This window comes from Thrips palmi, unplaced genomic scaffold (assembly GCF_012932325.1).
Source record: "Thrips palmi isolate BJ-2018 unplaced genomic scaffold, TpBJ-2018v1 HiC_scaffold_16, whole genome shotgun sequence".
Lineage (NCBI taxonomy): Eukaryota > Metazoa > Arthropoda > Insecta > Thysanoptera > Thripidae > Thrips > Thrips palmi.
The window spans coordinates 6228073-6248054 of NW_023144625.1; the positions used below are offsets into that span (position 1 = coordinate 6228073).

At 52.5% G+C, this 19982-nt stretch overlaps 1 protein-coding gene across 5 annotated transcripts in view; it reads left to right on the forward strand.

Moving 5' to 3' along the window:
* Positions 1-19982, forward strand: part of LOC117642573 (kinesin-like protein KIF21A) — a 55486-nt gene that overhangs the window by 27416 nt on the left and 8088 nt on the right. For all 5 annotated transcript variants that reach the window (XM_034380868.1, XM_034380866.1, XM_034380870.1 and 2 more), the window contains exons 3-11: positions 16774-16996; positions 17615-17854; positions 17958-18176; positions 18262-18423; positions 18516-18624; positions 18708-18910; positions 18998-19187; positions 19291-19638; positions 19722-19958. In XM_034380868.1, coding sequence (XP_034236759.1) covers positions 16774-16996; positions 17615-17854; positions 17958-18176; positions 18262-18423; positions 18516-18624; positions 18708-18910; positions 18998-19187; positions 19291-19638; positions 19722-19958 — 1931 coding nt within the window. The remainder of the gene's footprint in view (positions 1-16773; positions 16997-17614; positions 17855-17957; positions 18177-18261; positions 18424-18515; positions 18625-18707; positions 18911-18997; positions 19188-19290; positions 19639-19721; positions 19959-19982) is intronic.

Here is a 19982-nt window from a genome sequence, read left to right on the forward strand (position 1 = left end):
GTACAAAATTGTTCAAGTAAATTTCCTGTGTATACGTACACGCTAGGGGGGGGCTATGCGCGATACGATGTGACCTGTATGTGACAAGTTCGAGTGTTGCCCAGAGCCCCGCTGTAGCGCTTCAGGAGGTCCCCCTTCTCTCTCTCTTCTCTCTCTCTTCTCTCTCCCCTCTCTCTCTCCTTTTCTCTCTCTCTCTCTCTCTCTCTCTCTCTCTCTCTCTCTCTCCCTCCCTCTCTCTCTCCCTCTCACTGACGCGCGCCTCGACGCCCCCGTGCTCGCGGGGCGTTTTATGAATGAGGCTCTGGCGCGTTTTGTTTCGGAAAACGGACCGACCGAGGCGCGGTGTGGCCGGTGCGTCGCGGTGCCTGGCCTGGCGTGGGACGCGCTTCCCTAGTACACTGTCACGGGCACGGCCGTGGATCCGTTTTCCAGGGGACGAGAAGAGAGAAACCTCTCGCTATACTGATTCCGCACTTGATCGTCCTGCCTGCCCTGCTGTTTCTCTCTTAGATTCAGCTGCTCGTCGCTCTGTCTCTCTCGCACGCCCACGGCGTGCTCCACGAGAGCGACAGAGACAGAGCGAGGAGTGCGGGCGGCGCACAGTGGGCCAGAAGACCGGTGGAGGCGGCCAAAACTCTAGACGCGTTTTGAGCTCCAGAGTCGCTGAATAGGCCTCGAACCGGACGTGTGACCCCACCAATGGATTCCTCGTTCGGAGAGCAATCCATCGGTGGGGTCACACGTTCGGTTCGAGTCCCATTTAGCGACGCTGGAGCTCAAAGCGCGTCGAGAGTTTTGGCCGCCTCCACCGGTCTTCTGGCCCACTGCACGCAAAAAAATAAATCTCCTGAGAGCTAAAAATTTAGCACCACTGCAAATTAATTAAGCTCTACAGGCCCTGCAAATTTTTTAGCTATATGGCTAAAAGACATTAGCTGGGGAACACTAGCACTGGCCAAAACGGAGACTAGCTAAATTGAAAAGAACACTTGCTGAAGAATGAATATATTCGGGTGGGACCACAATTTGGATGTTAGCCTTGTTTACGCTTAAGTGTCACCGTTAGATTTACAAATATCGCGCCACCCCTCCGAGGGGGAAGTGATTTGTCAGGGCAACGGGATTGCCCGACAGTCATCAAAAATTGTAGATCATGCAGCAGTTCATAGACGCTTCGTTGAGAGTGTCCGTTCCCCACCTAACACAGCCTCCACTGCTAGTCATCAGCGCGAGCGAAGCGACACGGAACGACCATATTGTTGCTCTGTCTCTATAAAATATTTTGCAGAATTGCAAAACAAATTTTTAAACCATCAATCAGCACTGCAGCACACGAAAGTTGCTAAACCAGCCAAAAGTACACGTTTCGCGAAAGTCGAGGTCTGACAAACACTTAGCTAAACGAGCACCCCGACTCCGCAGATGTCGCTAGTAGAGCTGCAATTTTTTTAGTTGTGGTGCTAAAAATTGTTCACTAAAAAAATTAGCTCAGGTCTGATTTAGATTTTTTTGCGTGTGTGCGGCGGAATCGCTCGACTTGAGCGTGCTGAGCCCACGGCGAGGTCGCGAAGCACGCCAAGCACCCCGTCGCTCGGGTTCCCGATCCCAGAGTCCGCGTCTCCAGTGTCGGTCCGGTCGGTCCGACTCGGTCGGCACGCGAGCTGGGCATCGGCCGCGCGGACAGGACGGTGTGTCCTCGTCGCTCTGTCTCTCTCGCACTCACGGGGCGTCGCGCAGGGTGCGAGAGAGACAGCTGTGGCGTAATGTGTGCGGGAAATCCTTACTCTGTCTTGTCTGGTGACCAGAGGATCAGTTGGCCTGAGCGGCGCTGAAGGATGAGAAATTTGTCCGGCGGCCCCGCAGCTCTGCCGGCCGGTCCGGGCGGGGCGTGCCTCGACTACTCGACCAAACGCCGCCGTGCTGTACCGGATTTCCGGTGTCTATTTCTCGTAAGCGCGCGCAACAAGCGTGTTGCTACTCCCACGGCAAATGGATTCCGAAGCCTGGGTATGATTTGGTAGAGGGGAAGCCTCCGAGTCGCGCCCCCCTCGCGCCCACGTCGAGGTGGGTCCTTTTCCGCCGGTGGCGCTCAGGACCCGCCAAGACCGCCGAGCGTGTATTGGCCGGGCGGCCGCTCTATACATCAGAGGGACCTCATAGCGACCCGCTGTTATAAGCTCCACTGATTGATACAGTGCTTGTTTGTGTGTGTGTGTGTGTGTGTGTGTTTGTGTTGGTGCGCGCCTTGTAATCTGCCCACGCCATGCCTCTTACGAGGTCTGTGGTGCGCCCGCGTACGCTGATTTCCCGCGCTGTCCGTTCGTCTGTCCTACGCGGTGGCCTGTCTGTCTGTCTGTCTGTCTGTCTGTCCGTCGGTCTTCCCGTCCTCATGGGCCTGACTATTAGGCGGGCCGTTGGTGGTCTAAATGCGGCAGGCGGGGCAGGCCCCCTCTGGACACAGCCTCTGACGGGCTGACCATCACGGAGGAGTGGGCGAGTGTTGAGTGTGAGTGGTTTGCCACGCCAGTTTTACACGCCTCGCGGCGCCGACGCGTTGTAAACGTTGTCAAACTAACCGTCCGTCAGCTGGCCAATGAAAATTTATTCTCATCCTTCAATACACAGACACCAACATTTTCCTGAACTGCAAAAATCCCGGAAAATATACGGATTCTCCTTCCTGGTTCTCCGTGTAGTGTCCATAAGAATCGCATGTAAACTGTTACGGAAAACATAAACAGATTCTCCGTGGCAACAACAAATTGACCATACATGTCCCGTACTTTTTCTATTTTTCATTTTTTCTCTACCATGTGTGTTTTGGGGGTTTTGCTTTTTCTTTGCCACCTTTTCCGTTGACTTTTGCGTCGTGCCTATTTCCGGAAATGTCCATCTACGTCGCGGAAGAGAGGTGCGGGTGTCTCTGTGTGTGCATGTGCGTGTGTGTGTGTATGTGTATGTGTCTTGGTGTGCGCGCGTCGCTCTTGGCGTTTGCCTAGCGCCGCTAGTCAAACAAGCGTCTTCCCGCGAAGAGTGTTGTCGCTGTGATTTGGGCTGGAGGCCGCGCAGGCCGCACCGCGCTCGGCCCGGCCAAGCCCGCGGCGCCACCGCAAGTACACACCAAAAGACGCGCCGTCGTGCTTCTTTTGTTGTCTTACTAGTTTTTTTTTTGGGGGGGGGGAAGGGAAGGGGGCAAGGGGCACATTAATCCACGGACATTCGGTATGTCTGCGAGCCTCCTCAGTTTACTCTGCCATCGTCGGCCAGCGTCTCATAGGCGTAGGAGCCGTAGAAGAGGCTAGGGAACCCCCCTGCCCCTTTTACACACACACACACACACACACACACACACACGCACACACACACACACACACACACACACGCACACACTTATCAGTAGTAGATCTTGGAATTAAGTGATCGCATGGCGGCGAGCATAGCGCACACACCGAGGGGGTATGCGCTCTCTGAACCTGTGTACCGACTATTACGCTATTACGCTCTATTACGCCACAAACTAATCGAAATTTAGCTAAAAACGGCCTAAAACACACCAAAATTGATAAAATTTTGACAATTTCGGCTATTACGCGACTATTACGCGTATTATTACGCGTGCTATTACAGATAGAGTGAACCGACTATTACGCGAGTGCATACCCCCTCGGCACACACGATCTGCATATTTGCTATGATGTGACGGTACGCGGACCGCCTTCGCGTCTTTGCTGCTAAGCTGGTCGCATTACGTGCATTCCGTCTCTCTCCCACTCATTGATTGTCCATAAGGAGGAACAATGACAGCTGCGAAAGAGCGTTACGTCGTAGGAGGGCCCCTTATAAGTGTCCGATTCCTTGCATTTTCAATAATCCGTTGGATTATATTACATTCTTACTCGACGGGGCGGAGCGGCAGCCTCCTGTTAAGTATACACGCGTCCGAGTCACTCCCCCCCCCCCCTCCACTGTGAGAAAAAAGTACGGAACATGTCTGGTCAATAATTTGCCTGGACCGTCCGTACTTGCCAACTACGGAACGTTCCGTACCTTTTTTCCGTACCCATTTACATGGGTTCATATGGAGCAAGTACGGAACGTTCCGTACTTTTCTCCGTACCTCCGTACTATATTTTTCTGTACCATTTCCGTACAAAAGTACGGAATTTTATACAGTGTCCCTTTCCCCATCCCTTTTCCAGGAGTCTTCCCACGCGACGCCCCTGGCGCCTCTGGCCACCACTCTGCCCGCGTTGGCCATGTCGCCCGCAATGAGCTCTGGATGAGCCACTTATGGCCACATCGTCGAAGGCGGGGCGATAATGTGTGTTATTTCCGCGGCGTCTTTAGCGTCGTTCGTTGACACTCGCAGCCCCGCCCCTCCTCGCCGCCCCGTGCGCTCGAGTCACTCTCCGGGTCTTTCTCCGCGCCTGCAGGTCCGAGTTCCGGTTCGGACGAGCCTTGACGGACCCTGGATCTTGAACCTTAAATCTCGCACCTTAGGCGACTTTGAGCCTTGGATCTTTGCCCTTGAGCCTGAGACCTTGGACCTTTGACCTTGAGCCTTCTACCTTGAACCTTGGACCTTGAGCCTTATACCTTGAATCTTCTTGAACCTTGAGCCCCGGACCTTGAGCCTCGTACCTTTAGCCTTGGACTTTGGCATTGAGCCTTGGACTTTGAACCTTGAACGTGAAGGCACGCGGTGCCTGGTGGGTGGGTGCGCAGTGGCAGTCCTGCCTGGGGGTCGGGCTGTCTACGAGTGTCCCATTTTTCTGGGTGTAGCGGCTGTATCTTCAATGAAAACCCCCGTGGAGGACGACAAGCGTTTTGGCGCAAAGGCATGCACTGGTGTGTGTATCCCGCGGCTCTTGCGGCACCCGAAAACGGCGGGCCAGCCTTTCTGGCGACGTCGGAGCGTGTCCAGCGTGTCCGCCACGCCATGCCACGCCATGCCACGCCATGCCACGCCATGCCACGCCTTGCCACGCCATGCCACGCCACGGCCCCGTAATGTGACGACATTACCCGAAGGAGAAAGCCCTCGCGTCCAATGCCACTGTACTGCACTGAGGTTTCCATCCACGTGTTCGCACGCAAAAGAAAACAGCAAAAATAAAATAATCGTTTGTTCAGATTGTTATCTTGCTGATTCAGAGTTTTATTTTCCTAAAGCGCAACAAATTTGCATTCAAGTTTGTTCTAGAAATTTCACATGCACGTAATTCTGAGAGACCACGTATACAAATTTTTGCAAATATACAATTTCTTCAAGTCCTATTTCTTTTAACTTACTTTTTTGCACGTGAATCCCGTTAGCTTCTATTTTATAACCATGGCTCGCCACTGCAGCAACGGAGCGCCCTCCTGTAACTCCTCGCACGCCTCGCTGCTCGTTGCGCGTGCACTGTGCAGTGCTTCATCGCTCTGTCTCTCTAGCGTCCCTGCGGGGCGTGGCGGGGCGTGGCGTGGCGGGGCGTGGCGGGGCGTGGCGGGCGGGCGTGGCGGGGCGGGGCGTGGCGGGGCGGGCGTGGCGGGGCGGGGCGTGGCGGGGCGTGGCGGGGGGGCGTGGCGTGGCGCCCCATGCGTGCGAGGGAGACAGAGCGACGAACGGCGGTGCGCTGTTTGGAATGGGCCTATGCAGTTCAGGGTAAGCTTGTTAGTGTAGTGGGCCCTCCGGCCGGATCCGGACAGGACCCCTCCCCGTGCGCGACACGGCGCCGAGACCGAACCACCCCGGACCATCCCGTGACACAGTGTCTGAACCTCTTTCCCGCTACGCCCACAACAGGCAGCAGACTGATTCCGAGAGTCGTTGTCGTCGCTCTGTCTCTCTCGCTCATACGGCGTCCCCTACAGGTCCGAGAGAGCCAGAGCGACGACAACGACTCTCGGAATCGGTCTGCTGCGACCAGATGGGACAGCAAAGTACAAGACGACTGCACCCGCGAACAGTCGCAGCGGTCACAATAGGCATGGCATGGGACTGGGTTTACGTCGAGCGCTCTTACTCTATGCAAATATTTTTTATTACTTGGGGCGCGCGGAGGGGCGGGAAGGGGTTTAAGACACGCCAGGGGGGCACCTTGGAAAAGGGCAAGAGTGGGTGGCGGGGCGGGGCTGGCGGAGGATAATGTCAGGCGATGTTTGGTGACGATGACGCGAGCGAAGAGAGCGCGCTCCTTACTGACCCACTTTACCCCCCACCCCCCCCCCCCCCCCCCCGCGTCTCTCTCTCTCTCTTTCTCTTTCTCTCTCTCTCTCTCTTCTCTCTCTCTCTCTCTCTCTCTCTCTCTCTCTCTGCAGTGCGCGTTTTCGGAAGTGCGTCGCGGCGGCTGATGCTGGAGTGGGCTAAAGGTCAGAGCGAATAGGTCGAATAGGTTGGGTCGCCACGCGACACTGCCCCGCCCTGCAGACTGATTCCGAGAGTCGTTTTCGTCGCTCTGTCTCTCTTGCACCTACACGGGATGCCCCATGAGTGCGAGAGAGACACGAGCGACGAAAAGGACTCTCGGAATCAGTCTGCAGTCCCGCTCCGCCCTGCGTGCTGCGTGCGCGGTAGAAACCGAAAGCGACCGCGGCCCGCGGGCGCTGGGCGACATTTTGCTGCGGTAAGTGTGAGCGGAGACAGCGAGTGGGAAACTTCGACCCTCTGTTACAGTGCGCTCACTGGTATCATCATATGCATCAGGCAGCCAGGCCATTTGGGACGTCCTCGGTGGAAAAGTTTCCCTTTTTCTTCGCTTTCGGAAGACGCGGTGCGAGGTGGACGCTTGAGAACGTCCAGGAGGAAGCGCGGTGGAAACCTCCGGCAATCGGTGTTGCTCTTATTCCAAGAGGAGTCCTCCTTGCACACTCTCAACATCTTATGATCGTTTTTATACGTATTACGATGATTTTTCATCGTAAGGTACGCATAAATTTGCACATACGTAATATGCATAGATTTCTGCGTAAGGTATGCATGATTTCATCGTATTACGCATGGTTTCTACATAAGGTATGCATGATTTCATCGTATTACGCATGAATTTCATTGTAGTACGTATGTTCTCATTTCAACGTAAGTTATGATGACCCTTTCATCATAAGAATCTGAGGGTGCAGACCAATTTCCCAACCAAATTTCGTTGCCGCCCTGGCTGCCTGCCTGCCCGCCCGCCCGCCTGCCTGCCCGTCTTGACGCAATAATTTGAGGCAACGGGCCCAACGGGCGCTCGGCCGGCGACGACGCCTGACTGCGCTCCGCGTGGCTCCGCGCTCGCAGCAGTGAAGTGAAGGCAACTCCAGGTGCAGCCGGCAGAGGCGCTGCGGCGTCGCAGCGGTGCAAACCTAGGGTTGCCACTCCGGCCCAAACAGCCCAACCAAAGGTGCCGCCAGGCCTTGAAGATGGCTTAGGATGCGAAGGGTGGACCCAACAGGATACCTTGCCAACCAATCGCTCGAAAGCGCGTAGTTTCCGCCGGGACTCAAAGACGCCCTAGTGCTGCGCGACCAAATGAGCGGAAGCCTAGGGTTGCCATCCGGTTGCAAGCTTGCCACAGTTTCCGGGTGGCCCAATTATTTGGCAGCCAAATTCGGGCAGTGGGATTGATCTCCGGGGGCGCAGCCGCAGGTCCCGCTGCAGACCGATTCCGAGAGTCCTCTTCGTCGCTCTGTCTCTCTCGCATGCAGGACTCCCCATGAGTGCGAGAGAGACAAAGCGACGAAGGCGACTCTCGGAATCGGTCTGCAGGTCGGCCGGCCGCTTTGGTGCAGTGGCGCGGCCGGGCGGCGCGCTTAGTATTCCACGCGGCGTCGCGGCGGACGTGCGGCCACCCTAGCTTTTCTGGAGCACGGCCGGGCTGGGCCTTGATGAACGTGCGGCGGACGGGCGGCCACCCTACAGGCCTCCAAGGCCCTGCGGCCCGAAGGTCGCGGTCGCGGTGCCGGTGGCTGCAGACTGATTCCGAGAGTCGTTTTCGTCGCTCTGTCTCTCTCGCACCTAGCGAGGACAAAGCGACTCTCGGAATCAGTCTGCTGGCGGGCCCAGGCGGGCCCAGGTCCCCGAAGGCCGGAGGCACCCAAGACGTCGTCGCCTCGGAAGCCCCTGCCATGGCCAGGGTAGGCCGCCCGCTCCACACGCCTGCAGGCCCTGCGCCGCGGGTGCCTACCCGCGCGCCTGAAGGTGGCTTGGAGTAGCACTTTGAATGGAGCGCACTGCCTTGATAAGCGAGGCCTGTGCCTTTGGGCACGCTCTTATCAGTGTGTAGGTGTGCGTGTCACGTGTCGCGCGTGCGCAGTGTGGTGGAGCGCAGTCAATATTGACAGGTGCTCATGTTGTACTCGGTGGGTGTCACGGTGCCCGGTGGCGGCCGAGCGAGCAGCCCGCCAAAGCCTGCTCCGTCACTCCGTCACCCACTCCGCGCTAAGCCCCTCTCTGCGTCCGCCTGACTATCTGTCTGCCTGTCTCTGTCTGTCCGTCCGTCCCTCCCGCACCCAACACGATGCCGGGCCCTGTCGTCGCACAGTGGGCCAGAAGACCGGTGGAGGCGGCCGAAACTCTAGACGCGTTTTGAGCTCCAGAGTCGCTAAATGGGACTCGAACCAAACGTGTGACTCCACCAATGGATTGCTCTCCGAACAAGGAACCCATTGGTGGGGTCACACGTTCGGTTCGAGGCCTGCTTAGCAACTCTGGAGCTCAAAACGCGTCTAGAGTTTTGTCCGCCTCCACCGGTCTTCTGGCCCACTGTGCGTCGGCCCGGCCTTTGCGTCGTCTGGGCCGAGGAGGATGCGCTGCGTGCGCTGCGTGCTGCACGTGGGAGCCGCCGCAGCCCCGCCGCACGGAGGCCGGCGCCGGGCTGCAGGCTGATTCCCTCTGTCTCTCTCGCACCCTTATGCAGAGCCCCGCGAGTGCGACCGAGATAGCTCGATGAAAAGACTCTCCTGCTCCGCTCTGCTGGGGCGTCCCGTAGACGGGGTGCGAGAGAGACAGAGCGTCGTAAGGAACAGCTCTGGCCGTTGGGCATCAGCAGACTGATTCTGAGAGTCGTTGTTGCTCTGTCCCTCTCGCACCGATGAGGGGCCGCTCGTGAGTGCGAGAGAGAGAGAACGACGAAAACGACAGGCTGTTTGGCTCTCGCACAATGGCCTCCTCGCAGCCCGCGGCGCCGGGAATCGAACCCGCGGCGAGCGGAGCGCGTCACGACAGCGTAGGTCATCCCGGGTGAAAAGGGGCGGGGCGGCCGCCGAGCTCTGTCCCTCTCGCACTCACGGGTCTAAGGGCGGGAGAGAGACAGAGTCCCTCGGAGTCGCTCGGCTGGCTGTACACAGTGGGCCAGAAGACCGGTGGAGGCGGCCAAAATTCTGGTCGCGTTTTGAGCTCCAGAGTCGCTAAATGGAACTCGAACCGAACGTGTGACCCACCAATGGATTCCTCGTTCGGAGAGCAAACCGTTGGTGGGGTCACACGTTCGGTTCGAGTCCCATTTAGCGACTCTGGAGCTCAAAACGCGTCGAGAGTTTTGGCCGCCTCCACCAGTCTTCTGGCCCACTGTGCAGTGGTGCCCGATGCCCGCCGACAGCGGCAGCGGGCGGGGCGCGGCGGCGCACTGTCTGCCGCGCGCAGTCTGGCGGCGAAACCGGAAAGAACAATTTAGCGCCGGTCCGCCAGAGAACGGTGCAGCGCGACGACCAGCGACCCAGCGCGGCCCTTCCAGGCCCTTCCCGCGCCCTGCGCACATGACCGTGGCTCTTCCCTCCCCTGCACTGCAAAAAACGTCTAACTCCGTACTTTGGTACGGGAAAATGTACAGAAACATACTCTCTGAAAACCTTACAAGCTATCTAGGCCTTACGAAGTAAAGTAGCTTCATATTACAAAGTGTTCTGAGCATTCGCAAGCTTACAAAGAAATAGTTCCTAATTTACGAACTATTCCCGGGTGGAAGGATCTATAGTGAAACTGCAGTTTAAACTGTAGTGCCAAAACTACAGTTCCTGAACTGCAGTTTTTGGTAAGAACAAAGTGCAGAATAAGTCCAGTTTCAGTTTGCTTATGGATCTGTAGTTTGCTGTATATGCAAACTGCTTTCTAACTGAACTGCTATTTGTTGACCAGGTATTAAGTACTATCTGTAGTTAAAAAGTGAAGTTAAAAGTTTTTTAATACTGGAGTCCACTACTGAAGATCCGCCTACACTTAAATCTTCAGCACGATCCACAAAGGAAATGAAGTTTCTGCTCATACTTTTTTACACAATGACAAACTAGTTGAATGTTTACTACAATTTGTAGTAATTTTTCGCTGAAGGCATAGTTTAAGATGTCAAGCACTGCAATTTGATATGAAGAAACAAAAACAATTACATTGAGTAATTAAAATAATATGAGGATCAAGAGGGAAATATCTCTTAAAAGTTTCAGTTAGTTCTTTTAAAGTTTTATGTTGAAATACTTGACGTTGGAGACTTTTAGAAGACACGACTAAACTTTCATATGAAAACCTATATGGCTGGATGTAATCAATTCTTAAAATACTATCTGGTTATCTGTTTGCTTATTTTATAATGTTCCATATTGGTCAGGTAGCATGTGACAAAGTATCGTGGAAATCAACAAGCCACAAAATTTAGCCAGCTTGTCGCCAAACAAGGTCTAGCTAAGTGGCATCAAATTCATTATGACTGGATGGTAAAATGTCAAACACAAATAAAACTAGAAAGCATTATAATGCAGTGCGTCTCAGAAGTTGAAAAGGTAACGACTCCAGTCGTTGAAAAATAAGACCTTGAAGGCTCTCTGAATTAAATCACTCCATGGTGTCTTGGTTTCTGAGGCAAATTCATTATAAATTACATTTTGGACAAGTAGATTTCACTCATAGTACAGAGTAGCTTACAGTAAAACTGTAGTTTTCTAGTAGTTGAACTCTAGTTCCTGAGGGAAGCCGGCCTTTCCATGTGGTCGAGTAGCCAAGCCCCTATCCACAAGGAAGCTCAGTGGTGCAGTGGTCAAGGCCTCTGCTTCACAAGCCATGGGTCCGAGGTTCAACTCCCGGCAACATCCAATCAAAACACACAATTAACACAAAGTCAATCACCTCAGGGGTCGGAGGGAGGAAGAGTCCCCTCTAAACAGGGTTAAAAAATTAAAAATTTTGAATTTTGAACCAAAATTTTGAACTGCAGATTGTCTTCTCTTGAACTTACTCTGGCTGCGTAACTAAACTAGACAGTAAAACTGTACTTTGAACTATAGTCAACTGATCTGAAGACTAGGACAACCTGGGTCAAAAACTATAGTTGTCCGAAATAACTGGTACCTTTTTTGCAGTTTAATTGTAGTTTACTACACTTCAACTGTAGTTGAACTACACTTTACCTGCAATTATACAATACATAACAGTAATTTAAAGTATGAAAAAAAGTATTTAAATATTAAGTTTAACATTACAAAAAATCTATATTTTTCCAATGTAGTTTGAACTGCAGATCCTTCCACCCGGGTTTCTTCGTATTACGAACTAAATAGTTTGTACCTTAGACTTGTTCTTGTTCCGAACTTTTTCTGCTTTTTCTTCCCCGAGTGTCCCTTTGTCTCCCCCCCCCCCCCCCCGCCCCTCCGGCTCTTCGGGCAATAGCAGTGTGCTGTTTGGTATTAGATTGATCGGACGGGTTGTCGCCGACAGACGAGGCGAGAGAAAAACCGGGAAAAACTCGCCCCGCTGTTACACACGTGCGCCAGCCATGCTGCTGTGTCGCGCCAACATCACTTCTTTGTGGCCTTTTGTAAAGTTGGGTTATAAAATCGACTGAACTTTTAAACTTTTGTTATTTTTTGCGGAGCGAGAACTGACGCTGAAGTGAACAAGACAGCCACGTACCAGACAGTGGCGTGCGCAGAAATTTTGAAAAAAAAGGGGGGGTCAGGCCATGCTTTTTGCCTACTTACAGGGGTAAAGTGACGCAATTTGCCTACCTTCCAGGCGGCTGTCTTGTGGCCAAAAGGGGGGGAGGTCATGACACCCCTCCCCTTGCGCACGCCACTGATACCAGATGTAGCAGCCCTCGCGTTGAAGGGTGCTTTTCGCCGCCTTCTAATTTAGATCCATTTCGAACCCAAACCCATTATCAGTCTCTTTTAGTCCTACGGGATTAAAAATGCATTTTTACCCAATCTGAACCATATTGAACTCATTTTCATCCTGTTTTAAACCCATTTCCATTATGTTTGTTTAAAACCATTTTAATTCGGTTTCATCCCTATTTGAATCCCATTTTAAACCTATATAAACCCATTTCCGACCGATGGCGAGGCCAGCCACTCCCCACGTCCGCCGCAGTCCGCCGCAGCACGGCGTGGTTGGCAGCATTGGCAGTGGCCGGCCGGCCGAGGCGAGCCAAGGTGAACGAAACAAATCGGCGGCCCCTTCGGTCCCCTTCGGTCCGTTTCGGCGCCTCGCCGCGCCTCGCGATACGGTGCTCGATACACTCGGCGGCCGGAAGTCCTAAAGCACGCGGAGCGAGCGGAGCAAGCCGCCTGCCCCGCCGTACCGTCGTCCGCGTCCTCCGCGCCAAGAGTGTCTCGCCGACAAACACCAAAATCGCACGCGGTTGCCACAAGTCTGGAAACCCTCGAAAATCTGGAAAAGTCAGTTAATTTGAAAACGGTCGGGGAAGCCAGAGAAAAGTCAGGGAAAATGAAATGGAGTCAGGGAAAAACGGAAAGGAGTGGCATAAACGACCCTAGACACCTATTTCATTCGAAAAACTCACCATTTATTGTACCCGACTGCTTGAAAAGGTACTTCAAAAAGTCAGGGAAAAACGGAAAAGGGGGGTCTTGAAGTCAGGGAAAATGGAAATTTCATATTTGTGGCAACCCTGTCGCAGGTGCGGATGCAGGATTTTTGCAAGGTGGGGGACAAGTATTGGCTGTTTGCCGCATAACAAAGGCAAAGCAGTGCTTTTACATACGTCCCGTGGCCTACTCTGACCAGAAAACGAAGAGCCCTGGGTTCTCGCGGTCGAGGGCTACCTGCAATGCTATCCAAGGCGGCAGATGCCATAAACCGCGAGGACTCAGGCGGCTCTTCGTTTTCTGGTCAGAGGATAGCACCAAGGAGGCGATGTCATCACCCCCATCCTGGATCCGCGCCGGAACTGTCGCCTTTTCCTGTTGTTTCCGCTTTACGTCTCGTCCTCCATCTCTTTGCCCCCTTTTGGCGAAATGCCCCGTGACATTGACACAGTGCGCGTGCAGGATGCCCGCCTGGCACGCGCTCCGCGTCCCACGCACCGCGCGCACCGCGGCCTCCCGTCTGGACTCGAACGTCGCTCTGTCTCCCTCGCACCCGTACGGGCGCCCCGTGAGTGCGAGAGAGACAGAGCGACGCAAAGCGCTGTGCGGAATCCGCGTGCGGCGGTGCGGCGCGCGCGGAATTCGGCCGGAAACGGACGCCGCGCGGCGCGACACCTGCAGACTGATTCCGAGAGTTGTCGCTGTCGCTCTCGCACCCACACGGGACTCCTTGCAAGTGCGAGAGAGACAGAGCGACGGCTCTCGGAATCCGTCTGCTGCAGCGGGGTGTGCATGTGCAGGGCGGGGCCCTGGCCTGGCGGGGCCGCGGCGGGCCTGGCGCGCCCACAGCCGGGCTGCTGCAGCGGACTGAGAGTCGCCTCCGTCGCTCTGTCTCTCTCGCACCCGCGGGCCGTCCTACGTACCTTGTGGGTGCGAGAGAGACAGAGCGACGAAGCGCTGTTCGGCCTGCAGCTGCATCGCACTGTTATCTCGCCGCCATCGCCGTGGCGGTGCGTTGCAGTCGTTGCAGTGCAGTGCACGACGGTCTCCAGGCGAGACTCCAGGCAGGCGACTCCAGGGCGGCGTTATGATTAACTTGTCGCTGCACTGTAACGCGCTACTAACGTAAAACGTCCGGGCAATCGAGAACGGGGCTCGAGGCGATAACCACATTGGATAATTGGGGACACAAGATTTCTTAAAGCTAAAGATTTCATCGGATTTCGCAAGATTTTAACCGATATTCCGCCCAAAATTAGCTTGTTTTTGGCCTTTTTTGGGGTAAGATTTCAGATTTCCCAGAGATTTCTAGCGCCAAGGGGACACAAGACTTCTAGAGTGGTCGCCCCCTCGACGGGGCTGAATAACTGAATGGCTGGCTGAAAGAAAGTCGAAACGACTTCGCCTTTCGACGGTGATGCAGACACCCGCCCTGTCGCTGCGTCCTGTTTGGAGACGCGGTTCTGCGATCGAAGGGTCGGCAAACATGGCCTTCCCTCGGACGGAGCAGGGCGGGGAGGCGGGGCTCCCTGGAAACAGTGCTGAAGCGAACAGGGGGCGCACACGGCGGCACACAGGCTAGCTTCGCCACTGTTAATGTCCGAGAAGGCCCCTGGTGACTATATGGTGACCGCGTGACCGCCCTCTGCGAATGTGGGAGTCGTCCTCGTCGCTCCGACTCTCTATCGCGCGTGTACGGGACGCCCCATGAGTACGAGAGTCACAGAGCGACGAAAAGGACTCTCGGAATCTGCCTGCTGGCCAAGGAGCCGGTTGGGGCGGTGCGTGCCGCGGCGTGCCGTTTGCAGTGGACGGTCTAATAACCCAGAAGCAGGCTGGCGCCTCGCCTCGCCTGATGTGCTGACAGGGGCTGACACGCAAGCTGACCCGACCCGCTGACCCCATCTAACCCTGCCCGTGGCTCCGTGTTGGTCTGCAGTGGATCACACCATGGCGCACAGTGGGCCAGAAGACCGGTGGAGGCGGCCCAAAACTCGAGACGCGTGTTGAGCTCCAGAGTCCGCTAAATGGAACTCGAACCGAGCGCTTGACCCCACCGATGGATTGCTCTCTGAACGGGGAAGCCATTGGTGGGGTCACGCTTTAGGCTCGAGTCCTTGTTTGGCGACTCTGGAGCTCAAAACGCGTCTAGAGTTTTGAGGCGGCCTACTGTGTGCCTCCGGACCCGGACGTGGACAGTGTACGTGTGCACACTGTGCTCTGGATCGGCCCGGCCGTGCACACGATATAGGGGTTACAGTAGTCCACTATCAGGTCGGCGCAAGACGTCCGCGGGTCGAACACGGAATCAGGGACCATTTCGAAGGTCGTGGTCCCAGATGGGCGTTTCCAGGGCTGCACCCTAAAGGTCCGTTGTTGTGCAGTTTTCTAGTGTGTCTGGGGTCGAGCGATGCCTAAACATTTAACCCTGGATCCGCTCATTTGGTCGTTCTGTCTCTCTCGCACCCCTACGGGCCCTACGGGGCGCCCCCGTGCCGTGAGTGCGACGACGCGATCCTGGGGTTCGCGGCCCCAGAGGGGGGGGGACTTGTCAGCGTTTTCCTCTCGTTGTGCCCACAGGGCCCACAAGGCCCACAGGGGCCCCTTTGTTTTCTGAGACCTGGACTTGGGCCGGGCTGGTCTAGGCTTGTCTAGGTGGGTCCGCGACCCTGGCACTGGCACCGCCCCGCTATCCGGTCCGGTGGGAGAGGAGGAGATAAGCGGAGGGAACGTACGTGTGTTTTACTAGCTCTGCTCAGCCGGGCTCGACAGCAAAAACACGAAACAAAAACATTATTCCTGTAGCATTTATATCCTTGTTGAACTGTTCCTTTGATAAACCAATGTCGACCCGCTAGTCGACCGCCGATTTTTGTCAACAGAAGACATCAGCACCTCGGTTGAGTTAACTCAACCAGGAGGAGCTGATGTCTTCCGGTTTTTTGCGGTGTGCCGAGCAGGGCGTAGTCAAGCATGTCGTCGCGTGCCTCGTCATACAGGAGCCACCTAAATGAAGGGCTGGGGACTTCCCCACGTAACCTGACCCCCCCCCCCTTTTCCAAGGGCGGATCCAGAGACGGGGTGAGGTGGGGTCGCCTACCTACCTACAGCACTGTGCGAGGGGGAAATCACTCTTAAAACCTGCGACCCGACTATTACGCCTGCAACGCTCTATTACGCCTCAAAATATAGGGATTTAGCTGAAAACAGACGAAAAAGCCCTTAAAATAGATCAAATTTTGAGAATTTCTGCTATTACGCTACTATTACGAACACTATTACGCGTGCTATTACAGACAGAGTGACCCGACTATTACGCGAGTGCTTTCCCCCTCGGCACTGTGCGAAAAAACCACGTAGTGAATCCCGTTAATTTTTTTCCGGGATTTACTGTAGTTCAGAACACAGGATTTACCGTGCCTGGCTACAGTAGCTACTGTACCTGGTACAGGATATTCCGTACTCCACTCCTGTGGTACAGTAAATCCCGTACAAAGTACAGTAGATCCTGTTAAAAAAGTACAGTAAATCCTGTACTCTGAACTACAGTGACAGCTGTACTAATCACTACAGGATTTACTGTGATTTTTTTCCACAATGAGGGGACCCCTGTCAGGACACCCCCATTTCTCCCTCTCCCCTGGATCCGCACCTGTCTTCCCGGGCGAGCCGTCTTCGTTCACTGAGAATAAAAAAGTCATGATGAATACCCAATTTTGGGCGAGGTATACTTTATCACCCAAATTTGGGCGAGGATCGTTTCCTCGCCCAAAATTTGGGTGAGGAAGGCTTCCTCGCCCAAAGTTGGGTGAGGAAGGATGTATCAGCTGCCTGGCTCCATAGTATTATGACCCAAATTTGGGCAAGGAAACCTTCCTCACCCAAAATTTTAGTCATGATCATGACTTTTTCATTCTCAGTGTGGGTTCGAATGTTCGAATCGTCGGTCTCAGACTCAGCTTTTCACTCACTTTCTCTGTCTGTCTGTTGCAGGGTCCGGCCGCAGATCGCGCGCGAGGTGATCGACGCGTGCCGAGTGTGCACGGCGGTGACGCCCGGCGAGCCGCAGGTGACGCTGGGCTCGGACAAGGCCTTCACGTACGACTACGTGTTCGACATGGGCCTGGACCAGGGCACTGTGTACGACACGTGCGTCCGCGACCTGGTGGAGAGCTCCCTGGACGGCTACAACGCCACCGTCCTGGCCTACGGACAGGTCAGTCTGCCTGCACTCAAATTGCTGGGTGTTCTGTAACGAAGCGCCCAAAGGCCTTTGCGTTTGCCGCAGAAGCAGAAGCCAAGACGCATCAGGGCAGTTCGTAGCTCAGCGCCTGGAGTCCTGGAGGCGCGTCGTTTTAGAACACCCAGGGTGTTCAGTGTAGTCATGGGACAGGTCGTACACTCCGAATTTCCTACTGAGAAATGCCGTGCAGTCATAATACTAAGCCCATTCTCAGTGCTTTATGACAAAAATCGGTCATAATACAGAGAAATGTGTTCATAATATGAAGAAAGTGGTCATAACTTACTGAGAACTCTTCACCATAGGTTAATACTAAGCTTTTTGTTCGTATTACGAAGAAAAGGCTCAGTAGGATATTGGGAGTGTACGAGCAGCTACGGTTGTACCATTCTTTTTCTTTTTTAATCTAAAAAAAAAACACTTTTTTAGCCTATTTTTTGAAATGTTTGCTGTATTTAAAATGAAAATTCTTTGACATGGAAATTATTATATCTCAATCAAATTGGTTTTTCCTCCCCCTTTTCTTGCATGTTAACAAACCAAAGGCACAGTTATTTCATTTAAATAAATAATATTATTTTTGTGATACAGACGGGGTCTGGTAAGACGTATACCATGGGCACTGGCTTTGACGTCGAGCTAAACCAGGATGAAGTCGGCATCATCCCCAGGGCCATCCACCACTTATTCAATGGAATCACTGATAGAACTGCTAGTGCCAGAGAAAATGGAGTGCCCGCTCCAGAGTTCAAAGTCGTTTGCCAATTCCTGGAGCTGTACAATGAGGAAATTATTGATCTGTTCAATCCCTCTGAGCATTTTTGCAACAAGGTAAGTCCTTGGCCATAATTTTAAATTGGCACTTGGCGGAAACATTTGTGACTTAAACAAGAACACAATAACCCAATTTTGTTTCTACTTTTGTGTTTTCTAGAACAAGAAGGCCATTAAAATTCATGAGTACCCTGAAGGTGGAATTTACCTGTTAGGTGTAACAACAAAAGCTGTGCAGTCTCCAGATGAAGCCCTTCAATGTCTCAGGCTTGGTGCCCTTTCAAGAACAACAGCATCTACTCAAATGAACTCACAGTCATCTAGGTCACATGCTATTTTCACAATTTACATCAAACAGGAGAGAGTTGTTAAAATAGAGGTGAGACTGTAGTTTTGTCTTTGGTCTCCATCAAAGATTCTGGTATTACCTACAATTGTCAAGTGATGTTTCCTTTCTTTCCTAGGGTAATGAAGACTTTGTAAATGGAAGTACAGAAACTACAAATGAATGTGAAATGTTAACAGCCAAGTTTCATTTTGTTGACCTTGCTGGTTCTGAGAGGCTCAAACGTACTGGTGCAACGGGGGAGCGAGCCAAGGAGGGAATTTCAATCAACTGCGGTTTGGTAGGTTTGCATTCACTTTATTTTGAATTAGATGCCAAGTTAAGATTGCCCATTAATTCTTTCTCTCTCTCTCTCTCTCTCTCTCTGTTCAGCTTTCCCTAGGTAATGTTATTTCTGCACTTGGGGATAGATCGAAAAGAGCATTGCATGTTCCATACCGAGATTCTAAACTCACCCGATTACTACAGGACTCTCTTGGAGGTTTGTTAACATGCTTACAATTTGTGATTTTTACATGTAAACAAAGGGACCTATTTTTTACAACTTTTGTTTTATTTTATCAGGTAATAGCCGTACAGTTATGATAGCTTGTGTTTCACCAAGTGATAGAGACTTCATGGAAACATTAAATACCCTCAAGTATGCTAATAGGGCACGCAATATTCGCAACAAAGTTATTCTCAACCAGGATAAAAGTTCTCGAACAATTGCAATTTTGCGTGGGGAGATTCAAAGGCTAGAGTTAGAACTGTTAGAATACAAGCAGGTTTGTTTTAGTGTCTGTTAATTGCATTAATGCTCTTTCTTCTTTCATTCTTTCACCTTTATTGTGACTTTTATTTTATTTTATCAGGGTAAGCGTGTTGTTGGGGAAGACGGAGTTGAGACTGTTAATGACATGTACCATGAAAATACCATGCTTCAATCTGAAATCAACAACTTGCGCACTCGTGTAAAAGCAATGCAAGAAACAATTGACACTCTAACACAAAAGAACACATTGCTACTTGCTGAGAAGGCAACCGGAACATGGATCAATTCAGGTGACTACAAAATTGGGTCGATGTAATTTGTGCAGCTCAATTTAAATTGTTTAGCTATCTTTGCTGTTTGTTGTTACACTTACATCTATTTCTCACTGAACAGGATCTGACTCTGATATCACTGACATGATAAAGCACTACTTAAAAGAGATTGAAGAATTACGTGTAAAACTCTTAGAGTCTGAGGCAACATGTAAGCAGCTGCGAAAGCAAAGCCAGATCAGAGCCTCTCTTAGTCCAAGAGCTGCTATGACAGGACATTTCGATCAAACTTTTGGATTTGAATCAGATACCAATGGTTTAATACAAGAAGCTAAGAGAGATATACGTAGAGATTTAGAAATTTTGTCTACCAAAGGCCGTCCCCCAGGCCCGAAAGGTCAAGATATTGGAAAAGATGTCAATGAAGCCCCCTTGGTGGAGGCGCCTGAATTTGAAAGTGATGAGGATGGTTAGTAATCGTATTGTTGCTGTTGTTGTTAAATATTTTTCAAATGTGCCTTTTAAAACTATCAAGATGATTTAATGTTTTAGGAAACGATGACTCTGATAGTGACACTGACTCAGAAGAGAAAGCATCAACTCAAATCAAAGTCGAATTAGCAGATCTTACATCAGAGATTGACATAAAGCAGAGGTTAATTGAAGAGCTTGAACTATCTCAAAGGCGGTTAAATTCTATGAAGCAGCACTATGAGGAAAAATTGGCTCAGCTGCAGACTCGCATCAGAGCAACTCAAGAAGAGAGAGACAAAGTTCTTGCCTCTATAGGTATGTCATTTGTTCTGCTGTCAG